The following is a 16,545-nucleotide window of genomic DNA, read 5'->3' as shown; positions in this document are numbered from 1 at the left end:
AATTAAAGCAATTTCAGTTGAACATGCGTATCCTTACATTTACACACAAACTTTGTTTTAAATATATTTCCATTTTAAAACCAATTTAAACAAGGATAGAAAAAAGTGCAGTCTTGTTTTTATTTCACAAACTATGGGCGCGATCCAATGGCCACGCTGCGCCTGAAAAACAGCTCATCTAGTCGCAGCGTGGCCGATAAAAGCCGGGAGACCCCGCTCCCAGGATCTACCTGGTTCGCAACGCCTCACGAGATGTAACATGATCCCGCAAGACGTGATGTAAATCCCGCATATTGTGGGTGGGATCACATTTTGGCAAATTTGCATATTAAAGCGAGACAGTTTGTCTCACTTTAATGTGCAGATTCCCAAGGCACCTGAAGCTTTGGCATTTATCCCCTTCACCTCGGGGACCTCCAGCGAACGCCGTTTGGTACTAGTCTCCCCAAATGGGGACCAGATGGAATGGCACTCAGTCTCCCAGGGGATCAGAGCCCCCTTGCTGCATGCACTTTGGGCAGGGTGGTGCCCTGGAACTGCTGGTGCTAGCCTGGCACTGCCAAGGTGCCCAGGTGACACTGCTAGCTGGCATGGGCACCGCTGGGGTGGCAGGTTGCCAAGGTGCCAAGCTCCTATTTTCTGCACGTGCGCAATAGGGCCAGAGATGCCCTGCGTGGGTGTTGTTGGGAGGCGGGGGTGTCAAGTGGAGCTCCTCTGTGTACAAAACAGGGCTATGTGTGGTCTCGGCTGTGCATTTCCCGCTGAGGCCCCTTATAATGGCTAAACGCGCTTGCCCTGGGATTTTGTTCCAATTAGTTGAATTGTGTCTGATGATTTTAAATGGGATGAAGTAATTTATCAAACACACACACGTCACAATATTAATAATAATCTTTATTGTCACAAGTAGGCTTACATTAACACTGCAGTGAAGTTACTGTGAAAAGTGACCCTGAATTTGAAAAACCCAGCTTTAATATATACCCTCATGGTATCTTTCTTTCAGCGCACTTGAAAATCCAACTGCCTGTTTTAAGTCTTGGTTGTCCCAGAAAGTTCTTCAGTTCAACTTCAAACTTAAGACCACCCTGCTTGGTTCCTGCTGAAAGCATTGTACCTCAAATGTACTATTTCCTTCCTGTTTGTTTGAATGAATCATGATCACGACCACCAATGGCTTGTATTTATATAGTACCGTAAACATAAATTGAGAGGTGGAAATACAACGAGACCTTGGTGTCCTCGTGCATCAGTCGCTGAAAGTTCCCGGGTGTTCCCGTACCAGCCTCCCCGAACAGGCGCCGGAACGTGGCTACTAGGGGCTTTTCACAGTAACTTCATTTGAAGCCTACTTGTGACAAGCGATTTTCATTCATTTCATTTCATTTCATTTCAAAAGCCCCTAGTCGCCACATTCCAGCGCCTGATCGGGTACACTGAGAATTCAAAATGTCCAAATTGCCTAATAGCACGTCTTTCGGGACTTGTTGGAGGAAACTGGCGAACCTGGAGGAAACCCACGCAGACACGGAGAACATGCAGACTACGCACAGACTGTGACCCAAGCCGGTACTCAAACCTGGGACCTTGGCACTGTGGAGCAACAGTGCTAACCACTGTGCTACTGCGATTCCACTGCATTGCACTATCCAAATATCCAAGTCATGTCCTTCTCCAGTCTCACGAAAAGCACTTACTTCCTTTCCAGAGAGTGTTGACACAAAGTGATGACTGAACAGGTTTCTTCCGGTGTTGACATGTGTCAGCCATATTGATTGGCCTCATTTGATCGGTATTCCTCGCTGACAAATCTGGCCTGGCTTCTCTCTCTGTCCAGTAGCTGTTACTGTCGTCAGATGCATCCACTCCAGTCACAGACTGACCACTTCCAAACCTGTACTTCACGTTGTGTCAGCCACTGAGCAGCTTGACCACAGAGTCGCAGGTCACATACTGCCGATCCGTGGCGGGGGACAAGCTGACAAGCGTATAGAGGGTGAGCACCAGAGCGGAGCTCCAAGTTTGGGCCACCACCATTAGCATCGTGCGCCCATCTGGCTGCCCGTCAGCTCTCTCTTCTCTCTCCCCCCCCCCCCCCCCCCCCCCCCCCCCCAATCCCCCCCTCAACACACGCACGCAGCCCAACCTCTCACCCCGCCCCCTCAAACGCCGCTGCCTATCGGACTGTCTGTGGCCGGCATTCTTAAAAGCTGGTTGCAGCCATTGGGCACTTTTTCCTGTGATCAGTAACGGCACAACAATCGCTCCACGACCCTCCCGACACGTGCAGGTTGTGACCCTGAATTTGAAAAACCCAGCTTTAATATATACCCTCATGGTATCTTTCTTCCAGCGCACTTGACAATCCAACTGCCTGTTTTAAGTCTTGGTTGTCCCAGAAAGTTCTTCAGTTCAGCTTCAAACTTAAGACCACCCTGCTTGGTTCCTGCTGAAAGCATTGTACCTCAAATGCACTATTTCCCCCTGTTTGTTTGAATGAATCATGATCACGACCACCAATGGCTTGTATTTATATAGTACCGTAAACATAAATTGAGAGGTGGAAATACAACGAGACCTTGGTGTTCTCGTGCATCAGTCGCTGAAAGTATGGGCACGGGTACAACAGGCAGTAAAGAGGGCAAATGATATGTTGGCCTTCATAGCGAGAGGAATTTGAATATAGAAATAGGGATTTAAAAAAAAAAAAAAATGTTTTTATTAAGAATTTTTCAAAAATATTTTCCACTTTGCAAACAAACCCCCCCCCCTTAACAAAGAAAAGAAAGAGAACTCGCGTGGCAAGACATGAACATGGCAAGTCAATACGACACAGAACTTTGTACATTGGATTCTTCCCGTACATGTCAGTTTCCGGATCATTCATGTGTTTTCTTGCTCAAATGCCCCCCAAATGCCCCCCTCCCCCCCCCCCCCCCTCCCCCTCTCCCCCTGGGCTGCTGCTGCTGTCCGACCTTCATCTAACGCTCCGCGAGATGGTCTAGGAACGGTTGCCACCGCCTGTAGAACCCCTGCGCAGACCCTCTCAAGGCAAACTTTATCCTCTCCAACTTGATAAACCCTGCCATATCATTTATCCAGGCCTCCACGCTGAGGGGCTTCGCCTCCTTCCACATTAGCAAGATCATTCGCCGGGCTACTAGGGTCGCAAAGGCCAGAATGCTGGCCTCTTTCGCCTCCTGCACTCCCGGCTCGTCCACTACTCCAAATAGTGCTAGCCCCCAGCTTGGCTTGACCCGGACTTTCACCACCTTAGATACTGTTCCCGCATCTCCCGTCCAGAACCCCTCCAGTGCCGGGCATGAGCAAAACATATGGACATGGTTCGTCGGACATCCTGAGCACCTCCCACATCTGTTCTCCACCCCAAAGAACCTACTCAGCCTTGCACCCGTCATATGTGCTCTATGAACCACCTTAAATTGTATCTAGCTAAGCCTGGCACGCGAGGAAGAGGAATTAATCCTACTTAGGGCATCAGCCCATAGCCCCTCCTCAATCTCCTCCCCCAACTCCTCCTCCCATTTACCCTTCAGCTCCTCTACCAAAGCCTCCCCCTCTTTCATCTCCTGGTATATCGCCGACACCTTGCCCTCTCCGACCCATACACCCGAAATCACCCGAAATCACCCTATCTTGAATCCCCTGTGCCGGGAGTCGTGGAAATTCCCTCCCCTGCCGCCTCACAAACGCCCTCACTTGCATATACCTGAAAGTGTTTCCCGGGGGTAGCCCAAACTTCTCCAGCGCCCCTAAGCTCGCAAACGTCCCGTCAATGAACAGGTCCCCCATTCTTCTAATCCCTGCCCGATGCCAGCTGTGAAACCCCCCGTCCATCCTTCCTGGGACAAACCGATGGTTTTCTCTGATCGGGGACCACACCGAGGCTCCCGTCGCACCCCTGTATCGTCTCTACTGCCCCCAGATCTTTAGCGTTGCCGCCACCACCGGGCTTGTGATGTACTTTGTTGGCGAGATCGGCAGCGGTGCCGTCACCAGCGCCCCCAGGCTCGTTCCTTTGCAGGACGCCATCTCCAACCTCTTCCACGCCGCTCCCTCTCCCTCCATCACCCACTTACAGAGCACTCCTCTCTCTCACTTGCGCTCGCCAGCACCCCTCTCGTGCACTCGCGCTCGCCAGCACCCCTCTCGTGCGCTCGCCAGCACCCCCTCGTGCGCTCGCCAGCTCCCCCCTCGTGCGCTCGCCAGCACCCCCTCGTGCGCTCGCCAGCACCCCCCTCGTGCGCTAGCACTCGGCCCTGCTCTCTGGTACCCTGTTTACTTGACCCCGGGTCCGTACTCCTCCCGCTTGTGTTCGAACTCCTCCATTCACGGATTATTTCTCTCCCACATTTTATGCTGATAGGCTCATCAGGGGAGAAAGAGCCAGTGATTGGCTCATCAGGGGAGATACAGCCAGTGATTGGAGGAGCTTCCCCTTGACAATCTCCCATTGCAACTTGGCCGTTTGACAGGCAATTGAAAAACCGTATTCAGTGGCCGTATGGGGGGCTTTGTGGGTGGTAATTTGGACAAGCCTGTTCTAGATGCTAGTAGTCATGGATTTTGGAGCTGCTGTCTCGGGAGTCTTGATGAGTTCCTGCAATGCATTATGTAGATGGTACACATTGCTGCCACTGTGTGTCTGTGGTGGAGGGTGTGAATGTTTGTGGACAGGATACCAAAATAGGACTGACTTGCTCTTGTACCTACAGTATTTCTATGGCTGATCCAATTCAGTTTGTGGTCATGGGTGATCCCCAGGATGTTGATAATGGAGAATTCAGCAATGGAAATGCCATTTGTTACGGACACCTGGTCAGCCCTCAACCAACAATGGCTAAGGTACTGAACTAGATGCCTAACAAAGTTTTAAAGTGGTGCGGAAAGATCGATTTGTTCCAGGAGTGATAATGTAAGAAATAGGGCTTGGTTATTTTATAAACCAAACTTTATTAAAAGAAAACAATATTTAACCTATTACTTCAGCTACACGAACATATTACATGCCATTTCTTAACCTTAACACACGAGTTTCCATTAAACCATACATGAAAATGCAGCTTTGTTCCACTTCCACAAACAGACAAAGTCAATACTTGACTTTACAAAACACCATTCTTTTGTTCGGGACATTTGTTCAGAATCTTTTTTCCAAGTCTGCCCCAGTGGCAACTTTCATGATCTCCCTGGTAGATTCCACAGCCTTCTCTTCAAAACAGCATTTCTTCCCTATCTCTCTAAGCTCCACCCAGCCCCCAGAACAAAGTTTCTCACCTTATGTGGCCAGACTTGAATCCATTATTGTTATCTGGACCGCCTGGGTTCCCACTCCCATTTCCACAAAAAAATAAGAGCTATGCCATTCATATGCAACTAACCTTCCATTGACGGACACGTAGGTCATCAGACTCTGATGGGCTAATGGCTTATCAAACAAGGTTGTCCCGAAGGATAATGGATCTTGAGTGGATCATCCTGGTGGAACTGGAACATCCTGTGTATTCCTACCAACGAGGTTAAGTCTGAATGGGACAAGGTAACTCGGGCAGTGGGTGTATCACTCTGAGTCTGCTGCTACAGTCTTTTTCTTCAGTCTGTTTAACCCCTAAATTGCCGTCTACATCTTGGACCCCATTTCTGCACCCAAGTTCCTAATATCTCCCGATCATGATACATTGAATGTCAAGGGGCAATGCTTAGATGCTCTCTTTGAGATGGTAATTGCCTGGCATTTGTTTGCTTGAAATGTTTGCCATTTGTCAGCTGAAGCCTGGATAATGTCTAGGTCCTGCTGCATTTGGACATGGACTGATTCAGTATCTGCGGAGTTGTGAATGGTGTTGAATATTGTGCAATCATCAGCAAACATCCCCACTTCTGATCTTATGATGGAAGGAAGGTCATTGATGAAGTAGCTGCAGATGGTTCGGCCTAGGATATTACCTTGAGGAATCCCTGCATAATTGTCCTGGAATTGAGATGATTAACCTCCAACAACCACAACTGGCTTCCTTTGTGTTGGGTGTAACTATAACCAGTGGAGAACTTTCCCCCTAATTTCCATTGATTCCAGTTTTGATAATGACTCCTTGATGCCTCACTCAGTCAAATGCTGCCTTGTTGTCAAGAGAAGTTACTCTATATCTATTGATTTATCGTAAATTTAGGACACTCTATTGCTCCTATTGTTCACCTAATGTGAAATAAAGCATCTTAACATTTGGCATCAACCCTGATCTCACCAACAAATAGCTTAATCTCCTTGCAGAGAGATTGAAAAAATATTTATGTTAACGGAATGAATATCTGGTTTGGGTCACAAAGTCGTATGATTATTTGGGTCACAAAGTCGTATGATTAAAACCTTCCAAACCCGTGACCTCTACCTGCTCAGATACAGCGGAATACTACCATATGCAAATTCCCCTCCAAGGGACAGCACGGTAGATTAGTGGTTAGCACTATGGCTTCACAACGCCAGGGTCCCCGGTTCAATTCACGACTTGGGTCACTGTTTGAGCAGAGTCGACACATTCTCCCTGTGTCTGCTTCGGTTTCCTCTGGGTGCTCCGGTTTCCTCCCACAAGTCCCGAAAGAGGTGTTATTAGGTAATTTGGACATGCTGAATTCTCCCTCTGGTACCTGAACAGGCGCCTGGATGTGGCGACTAGGGGCTTTTCGCAGTAACTTCATTGCAGTGTTAATGTAAGCCTACTTGTGACAATAAAGATTATTAAGATTATTAATTAAGCCAAACGCCATCCTCACCGTGGAACTCTATTGCCGTTCCTTCACTGTCACTGGGTCAGAATTCTGCAACAGCACTGCCAGAACAGCACTGTAGCTATATCTCATGGACTGTAGTGGTTCAAGGAGGCAGCTCAGCACCATCTAAAGGGCAATTTGAGATCGGCAATGAATGCTGGTCTAGCCTGAGATGCCCACAGCCTGTAAAAGAATAAATAAAATTGTGGCTGTTGCACTGGATATTGAGGGTGGCACTTTTGATTTGGTTCCTTACTGATTCTAATTGTTGTAAGTAAGGTCTAAGGATCTGTCCAATCCATTTCATCCAGTGATGATGGATTGTTGCAATTTCAGTTAAAATTGAATGTTTTCGACTTCTGGTGGTGGCCATGGACGGGTCGGTCGCACATTTGATAGCTCCCGCCTGTAACAGACTTTTGGACCTTTTCCCCCTGTTTTTTTCGGATTTTATGGGATAAAGCAGTGAAGAGTGAGACAGTAAGGAGAAATCCCCCTCCGGTGTATGGAGAATTGGACCAGAGGTGGACGTGTGAGACGACAAAGTCCTATAAGGGAGAAGCAAGCAGAGCTGGTAACACGGGACAGCATGGCGGAGGACAAGGGCCGCGGGGAGATGGCACAGTGGTCGACGAAGCAGCTGGTGAAGTTTTTCGAGGATTGCTTCGCCAAGCTGAAGAAGGACACGCTGGACCCGATTAAGGCTTAGATTGATCAAGTGGTTCAGAATCAGGAAACCCACAGGAGAGCAATCCAGGAGGTTGAACAAATGTGCGAGCACGAGGAGTAGATAACCGTGCTGGAAAGCAAGGTGAGGATGATGAACGACCGCCAGAAAAGAATGCCGGAGAAGCTGGAGGACATGGAGAATAGGTCCAGGAGGCAGGATCTCAGAATTGTTGGCCCCCCTGAAGGCAGTGAGGGATTGGATGCGAGGGCCTATGTGCCGACATGTTGGAGACGTTGATGGGGGCTGGGGCGTTCCCTCGGCCCCTGGAATTGGACAGAGCGCACAAAGCCTTTGCGAGGAAGCCCAGAGCGAACAAACCGCCGAGGGCCATGGTGGTACGTTTTCACCGTTTCATGGACAAGGAACACGTTTTGCAGTGGGCCAAGAACGAACTGAGCAGCAAGTGGGAGAACTGTGAGTTGCGCATTTATCAGCACCTGTGAGCGGATTTGGCCAAGAGGCGAGCTGGGTTCAATCGGGCAAAAACAACCCTCTTTAAGAAGGGGGTGAAGTTCGGGATGCTGTACCCAGCCCGCCTGTGGGTCACGCATGAGGAACGGGACTTCTACTTTGAAACGCCAGACGAAGTATGGACCTTTATTAAAGAAATTAAGCTGGAGGCGAATTAAAAGACACTTAAGCCATGGAGAAGTACTGTTGAAGCAATTTGCGGTGCTGGATTGTAAAAATTTAAGTAGCTCCATGTAAAATAATGGGCTGTGTGGATGTTTAAAGGTTGATCTGTCTTGCAAGGATCTTGTTAGTGGGGGGATGGGCTTTGAATTTAGTTCTGCTTTATGGGTGACTATTTTTCCAAAGTGATTGTTTCTTCACTTTTTATTTCTGTTGTTTGTTTACTGGGGAATGTGATGCTTTTAAAATGTTTATTCATGTGGGGCGGAGAGAGGAGAGTACAATAGGGAGACAGACTGCTTGGTGCCAGGGGTGGGAGCTATCGAGTCAGCATGGGTCAGCTGACTCTCGGAAGCGCAGTGGGGGGTGGACAGGTGTTAAGCTGGAGCTTGACTTGGGGGATTGGGTTTTTAGTGTTGTTGCTGGGGGAGGGAGGGGGGGAGCTGCTTTGCTGACAGGGTAGGAATTGTTACTAGGGTACAAATGGGAGGTCAGGAACGGCGACAGCCAGAGTGGGGACTCGAGGAAGCGGAGGGCGCGAGCTCGAGGCTGGCCTAAAAAGGATGATGGCTAGTCGGGTGGGGGGGTGGAAGCCCCCCCGTCCAGGCTGATCACATGGAACGTGAGAGGACTGAATGGGCCAGTCAAGAGGGCTCGGGTGTTCGCGCATTTGAGGGAACTGAAGGCGGACATGGCAATGCTACAAGAGACACACCTAAAGGTTACAAACCAGACAAGATTGTGGAAGGGGTGGGTTAGCCAAGTGTTCCACTCGGGACTGGACTCAAAGACCAGGGGGGTTGCGATCTTGACCAGCAAACGAGTGGCATTTGAGGCAGAGAGAATCGTGTCAGACAAGGGGGGTAGGTCCATAATGGTGAGTGGGAATCTGGAGGGGGTGCGAGGGGTACTTGTGAACATATGTGCTCCGAATTGAGACGATGTGGAATTTATGAGGCGGGTGTGAGGTGTAAGATCCCAGACTTAGAGTCACATAACCTGATCATGGGAGGGGATTTCAACACTGTTATTGATCCGGAATTGGACTGGTCAAAATCCAGGACAGGGAGGAGGACGGCTGTGGCAAAGGAATTGAAGGGTTTTATGGAACAGATGGGGGGAGTAGGCCCATGGAGGTTTGCACGGCCGAGGACGAAGGAGTTTTCCTTTTTTTCACATGTCCACAAGGTGTACTCTCACATTGACTTTTTTGTTCTGAGCAGAGCGCTAATACCGAAGGTGGTGGATACTGAGTATTCGGCAATTGCAGTGTCGGATCATGCCCCGCACTGGGTGGATCTATGGGTTAGTGTGGAGAGAGGGCAACGCCCGCTGTGGAGACTGGATGTGGGCTTGCTAGCGGACGAGGTGATCTGTGGGCAGTTTAACAAGTCCGTCCTGAACTACCTGGAAATAAATGATACGGAGGAGGTCTCTGCAGCGACGGTCTGAGAAGCTTTGAAGGCAGTAGTCAGAGGGGAATTAATCTCGATATGGGACCACAGAGAAAAGGTGGAACGGGCGGAGAGGGATAGATTAGTGGAGGAGATACTCCAGGTGGACAGGAGATACTCGGAGGACCCGGACGCGGGGCTACTGAGCGAGCGGCGAAGGTTACAGGTGGGGTTTGGGCTGTTGACCACAGGGAAAGCAGTGGAACAGTTGAGGAAGGCAAGGGGGACGTTCTATGAGTACGGGGAAAAGGCAAGCAGAATGTTGGCGCACTAGCTCAGGAAAAGCGAGGTGGCCAGGGAGATAGGTAAAGTAAAGAGTAGAGACGGTAATATTGTCCTGGACCCAGCGGGGGTGAACGAGATGTTTAAGGACTGTTATAGTAAATTATATGTCGGAACCCCCGGCTGGGGTGGAGGAAATGAGGCAATTTCTGGATCAGTTGAGGTTCTTGAGAGTGGAGCAGGGGCTGGGAGCCCCAATTGAGATTGAGGAAATAATCAAGGGGCTGGAGGGCATGCAGTCAGGCAAGGCCCTGGGGCCTGACGACTCCCGGTGGAATTCTATAAGAAGTTTTCAGAGATATTGAGCCCACTGCTGGTGAGGACATTTAACGAAGCAAGAGAGAAGGGAGTCCTCCCCCCAACAATGTCGCAGGCCTCGATTTCATTGATCTTGAAACGGGAGAAGGATCCTTAGCAATGCGGGTCATACAGACCGATTTCTCTATTAAATGTGGATGTCAAACTGCTGGCTAAGATACTGGCCACAAGGATAGAGGATTGTGTCCCGGGGGTAATAGGGGAAGACCAGACTCAAGGCCAATGTTCGAAGGCTTCTAAATGTTATTATGATGCCCTCAGAAGGAGAGGAGGCGGAGCTGGTGGTAGCGATGGATGTGGAGAAGGCTTTTGATCGGGTGGAGTAGAATTACCTGTGGGAGTCGCTGGGAAGGTTTGGGTTTGGTGAGGGCTTTATTGGCTGGGTGCGGTTGCCCTATCAGGCACCAATAGCGAGTGTGCGTACGAACCAGCTGAGGTCGGGGTATTTTGAACTTCACCGAGGGACGAGGCAAGGGTGTCCCATTTCCCCGTTACTGTTTGCTCTGGCCATAGAGCCATTGGCCATGGCGTTAAGAGTCTCTAGGAACTGGAAAGGGCTGGTTTGGGGGGGGGGGGGGGGGGAGGAGGAGGAGGGGGGGTGGTGGAGCACCGGGTCTCGCTCTACGCAGATGACCTGCTCTTGTGCATTTCAGACCCGTTGGAGGGGATGGGGAAAGTAATGCGAATCTTGTGGGATTTTGGTAAATTTTCGGGGTATAAATTGAACATGGGGAAAAGAGAGATATTTGCGATCCAGGTAAGAGGGCAGGAGAAGAGACTGGGAGAGCTGCCGCTTAGAATGGTAGGGAAGAGCTTTCTATATCTGGGAATCAGAGTGGCCCTGAAATGGGAGGTACTACACAAGTTAAACCTATCCCGGTTGGTAGAACAAATGGAAGGGGACTTTAAGAGATGGGACATGCTCCCGCTATCACTGGCGGGGAGGGTACAGACCGTGAAAATGACGGTCCTCCCAGGTTTCTGCTTGTCTTTCAGTGCCTCCCCATCTTCATCCCTAAGGCATTTTCCAAGCGGGTGAATAAGATTATTTTGGGCTTTGTGTGGGCGAGTAAAACCCCGCGAGTGAAGAAAGTGTTGCTGGAGCGCAGTCTGGGGGAGGGTGGGTTGGCGCTGCCGAACTTCTGCAATTACTACTGGGCGGCTAATATAGCCATGATCAGGAAGTGAGTAGTGGGGGAGGGGTCAGCATGGGAGCAGATGGAGGCGGCGTCATGTAAAGACACCAGTCTGGGAGCATTGATAACGGCACCTCTGCCGTTCTCACCGGCCCGATACTCCACAAGTCCGGTGGTAGTGGAAGCTTTGAGGATCTGGGGGCAGTGGAGGAGATATAAGAGAGTGGAGGGAGCATCGATTTGGACCCCGATTTATAACAACCACAGGTTTGTACCGGGTAGGCTCGTTGGCGGGTTCCGGAGTTGGCAAAGGGCAGGAATTAGAAGGATGGGGGATCTATTTATAGATGGGAGCTTTCCCAGCTTGAAAGCTTTGGAGGATAAATTTAAATTGCCAGCAGGGAATGGTTTTAGGTATTTGCAGGTGCGCGACTTCCTGAGAAAACAGGTGCTAGCCTTTCCGCTGCTGCTGCCACGGGGGATACAGGATAGAGTAGTCTCCAGTACCTGGGTGGGAGAGGGGAAGGTTTTCGATATTTACCAGGAGCTTTCAGAGGCGGAGGAAACTCTGGTGGAGGAGCTTAAGGGCAAGTGGGAGGACGAACTAGGAGGAGAGATAGTGGCGGGTCTATGGGCGGATGCCTTAAGCAGGGTTTGTGCGCCAGGCTCAGCCGGGCACACATGACAGTGGCTAGGATGTTGTTGTATGGTTGAGATGTGTGAAGATTGGGCTGGGGGGGGAAATGTTTATTTTACCATGTTGATGTCATTGCTTTTGTTATAATGGTTTTCAAATACCTTAATAAAATATTATTTAAAAAAATAAAAGAATTGGATGTTTTAGTTCGTGATGGGAGTTAGCATTTGAGATTCCAAGCATAATTGAATATAAGCTGCAAAGATGTTCTGTGAAATCGCAAGTCTCTGCGTGAGAATACTTTTGGAAACCTATTCCTTAGCACTTGAAATTTATTTGAAACCACTGTTTCAAAATAAATGAGTGTACATTTAGAACCATTAAGTTTGGGATTAAACTATTGGTATTCTGTCTTGAAATATTGTGACTCAAATTTAAATAATAGGAGACCTTGCATGGCATTGCATGTTGGTTATTTGGGACCTGGAGCATAATCCTTGATACATCTTCTTCTGGAAAGGCAAACCAGAAGAAGAACGCTGCCTCTATGGGATCGTCTTCAGCATAAAAAACAAATTGGTTGGATATCACAATGACAATCACCCCCCCCCCCCCAAACCCCCGGCGGCGGGGTGAGTGAATGATTCCTGACTCTATGGCTCAGCCTGAAACAGAACACCACAGCTGTCGGTGCCTACGCCCCAACCCTAGATGCTACAGATGAGGCAAAAGAGGCATTCTGCTCCAGCCTCGACTAATCGCTGCCCAGCATCCCAAAGGGAGATGAGCTAATTCTCCTCGGTGACTTCAATGTTAGAGTCGGAAAAGATGCAACCCTTTGGAGGGGCGTGCTAGACAGGGAAGGCGTGGGGAAAACTAACGGCAACGGAGTCCTCCTGACAAAATGTTTAGAACATGACCTGGTCATCACAAAAACCCTGTTCTGCCAGAGGGACAAGCAGAAGACGTCATAGCAACACTCCTGCTCCAAGCACTGGCTCTTAATAGACTAGATCATTGTCCGAACAAGGGACCGCAAAAACGTATGCATCACCCACGCCATGACTGGAGTCGAGGACTACTGGATTGACCACCAACTAATTCACTCTACCATCTCCATCACCCTGGCTCCAAACTAGCACAGGCAGAAAAGCTCTGCCGCAATCAATGTTGCTGGACTCAAAGGCCCTGAGAAAAAAGAGCTACTTAGTCATGCCTCATGGCTAACATGGCGACAACCATTGAGCCAGAGCCGTAGAATGCCCACAGAGCCAGGTCCGCTTTAAAAGTCATCATAGGGGCGGCACGGTGGCGCACTGCTTAGCACTGCTGCCCGATGGCTCCGAGGACCCGGGTTTGATCCCGGCTCCGTCATTCCATGCGGTGTTTGCACATTCTTCCTCTGTCTGCGTGGATCTCACCCCCATAACCCAAAGATGTGCAGGATAGGTGGATTGGCCAAGCGAAATTGCCCCTTAATTTAAAAAAACAATAGCAATCATAATCAGCACCTGTGAGGAGATGCCCGGGCTCTCGACCAGGAAACATGAAGACGGTTTGATGAGAATGAACGGGCAATCCAGGATCTCCTTGACCACAAATGCACGGTATTCCTGAACTGGCAGCTCCACCAGAACTCGAGTGAGAGGAAACAAGCCTACGGGCAATTGAAGGCCGAGATGCAACAAAGAACACGTGACCTAAAGAACAGATGGTGGGTGGAAAGAGTGCAGGAGAAGCATTCATCAAAGACAGAGAGGCAGTCAATGCCCACTGGAAAGAGCATTTCGAAGATAACCTCAACTAAGACACAGCCTTTGACACAAGTGTCCCCGACACTATGCCGCAACACGCTATCCGCCACCATCTCAACGCAACCCCAGATCATCATGAGGTCAAAAAGGCCAACCGACAGCTAAAGAACAACAAGGCCTCTGGCGCAGATGGAATTCTCGCAGAAGTTGTGGCGGAGAGGCACTCTTGACAAGAATCAACATCCTTTTCTGGAAGAAAAATAGCATGCTGGACAATTTCAGAGATGCTTTAATTATGACCATTTTCGAGAAAGGAGACAGGTCCAACTGAGGAAATTACAGAGGGAGTTCCCTACTCTCCACCAAGGGAAAGGTCATCAAGAGAATACTCCTCAATCGCCCCCTCCGAGTGGCTGAAGAACTCCTCCCCGAGTCTCAGTGCGGCTTCCGCCCATCAAGAGGCTCAATGGACATGATCTTCAGCGTGTAAAAAATCCAGGAAAACTGCAGGGAGCAGCATTAACCTCTGTAATTGGCCTTTATCAGTCTCGTAAAGGCCTTTGACTCTGTCAACCGTGAGGGATTGTAGAACATCCTCCTCCAATTCGGCTGCCCGCAGAAATTAGTCACCATTCTCCGCCTGCTCCACGTTGACCTGTAAGCCGTGATCCTCCGCAATGGAACCATCACAGACCCAATACGTGCACAAACTAGGGTCAAACAAGGTTTGTGTCATTGCACCAACGCTCTCCTCCATCTTCCTCGCAGCAACACTCCGTCCTGCCACCTTGAAGTTCTCCCCTGAAGTGGAGCTAACATACTGGACAAGCAGGAAACTGTTCAAGCTGCGCTTCTAGGCCAGAGCCAAGACCACCCTAACCTCTGTCATTGAGCTGCAGTACGCAGAGGACACCTGTGTGTGCGCACATTCCGAGGCCGAGCCACGAACCATCATCAACGCATCCACCGAGGCATATGAGAGAATGGGCCTCGGACAAAATCTCCAGAAAGCAGGTTCTCTACCAGCCCACTCCTGCAACACAAAACTGTCCCCCGACCATCAAGATCCACGGTGAGCCCGTGGGCAATGTGGATCATTTCCCATATCAGGAGCCTCCTATCGGCGCAAGCAGACATTGACGATGAAATCCAGCATCGACTCCAATTCGCCAGTGCAGCCTTCGGATGCCTCAAAGTGTTTGAAGACTGAGACCTCAAAATTCAGCACCAAGCTCATGGTCTACAGAGCAGCCATGGTCCCCGTTCTCCTGCTGTATGCATCAGAAACATGGATAATGTACAGCAGATACCTCAAATCCCTGGTGAGATGTCACCAATGGTTCCTCCACAATTTTGCAAATCCACCGGCAGGATAGGTGTACCAACGCAAGTGTCCTCGCCCAGACTAATATACTCAGTATTGAGGCACTGGTCATGTTCGACCAGCTGCAATGGACAGACCACTTTGCTCGCATACCTGATACAAGATTCCCGAAACAAGTGCTCCACTCCCAGCTCTGCAATGGCAAGTGATCACTAGGAGGGCAGAGGAATCACTACAAGAACACTCTGAAAGCCTTTCCAGAGGTGCTCAAGAAAGAAACTGTGAATTTGCAGCAATCTGAATAAGACTGTGTCTTCCCAGTTGCTGCAACAGATTTGGCGATGAAAACAGTATATGACTGGTATGAGGTAAAAATATTACATGCCTCATGATGCGTAATATGAACATGATTGGATCCCTCCCACACCGTTCACAAGTGTCCTCCACCCCTCAAATAACCGGCTCATCCTCGACTTCATCAGGTGCGCTCTGTGTACCACCTTTAGCAGTGTCAACCCCAGCTTTGCACACAAGATTGAGGCATTCACCCTCTGCAACACTTCACAACACAACCCCAACTCCAGCATCATTCCAAGCTTCTCCTCCCACTTAGCCTTAACCCCCACCAACTAAGCAATATCTTCCTCCAAAATCCTCCCATAGATAGGCGAGATGACCCCCCCAGCTCCATCACTGACAACATCCCCTCCAACAACGAGCAGAGCGATGCCACCGGAAAAGTTCGGAAAACCTTCTTTGCAAAATTCTGTATCTGCATATACCTGAAGGCCTCCCCCCTGTGGAATCCCAAACTTCTCCGTTAACTGCTCCGAACTGCCCTTCTAGAATTTCCATCAACCCACATCCTCCCATCCCCGAAACGTAGCATCCAACCTCGCTGGCTCAAACCCATGATTCTCTCGGATCGGCATCAGCTTTGACCTCGCCCCTAGCCTAAGGTGCTGCCGAAATTGCCTCAATATCTTCAATGTGGCCACCGCCACCGGACTCCCGGAAAACTTCCCTTGGGCAAACTGGAACGGTGCTGTTATCAGTGCCCGCAAACAGACCCCGTACAAGAGCCTGCCTCCATCCTCACCCACATAGCCTCTGGCTCCCTACTCCAACCCCTCACCTTCTCAGCATTCGCCGCCCAACAATAATACAAAAGAGTTTGGAAAGGCCAGACTCCCTGACTGCCGATCTCTCTGAAGCACTATCTTCCGAATCCTTGCTACCGTACCTACCCAGACAAACGACAAAATCAACCATTCTACCCCCATAAAGAACGCTTTTGGCAAAATGATCGGTAGGCACTGTTAAGAGATTCATCTTTACCGCCTGCACCTGGCCTGCCAATGATGGGGGAAGGCTGTCCCATCTCTATAAATCCGCTTTGACGCCCCCGCCCCTGGCGAAGGCACCAAAAATCACTCGCTCTTTTCCAGATTCAGCTTTTAACCTGAAATAGCCCCAAATCTCCCGAGC

General features: G+C 49.7%; 1 protein-coding gene across 13 annotated transcripts in view; it reads left to right on the top strand.

Moving 5' to 3' along the window:
- Positions 1-16,545, top strand: part of LOC140392940 (serine/threonine-protein phosphatase 6 regulatory ankyrin repeat subunit C-like) — a 361,058-nt gene that overhangs the window by 36,757 nt on the left and 307,756 nt on the right. For 12 of the 13 annotated variants that reach the window (XR_011935463.1, XM_072478798.1, XM_072478764.1 and 9 more), the window contains exon 2: positions 4,737-4,866. The exons of the other annotated variant lie outside the window; for it this stretch is intronic. Coding sequence is in view for 11 of the 12 variants with exons in the window: in XM_072478798.1 (XP_072334899.1) it covers positions 4,744-4,866 (123 nt within the window). In the remaining variant the exon portion in view is untranslated. The remainder of the gene's footprint in view (positions 1-4,736; positions 4,867-16,545) is intronic. 13 annotated transcript variants of the gene reach the window in all.

Source organism: Scyliorhinus torazame, chromosome 2 (assembly GCF_047496885.1).
Source record: "Scyliorhinus torazame isolate Kashiwa2021f chromosome 2, sScyTor2.1, whole genome shotgun sequence".
Taxonomy (NCBI): Eukaryota; Metazoa; Chordata; class Chondrichthyes; order Carcharhiniformes; family Scyliorhinidae; genus Scyliorhinus; species Scyliorhinus torazame.
Note: the sequence above shows the minus strand (reverse complement) of the source record. Positions and strands in the feature narration are given on the sequence as shown.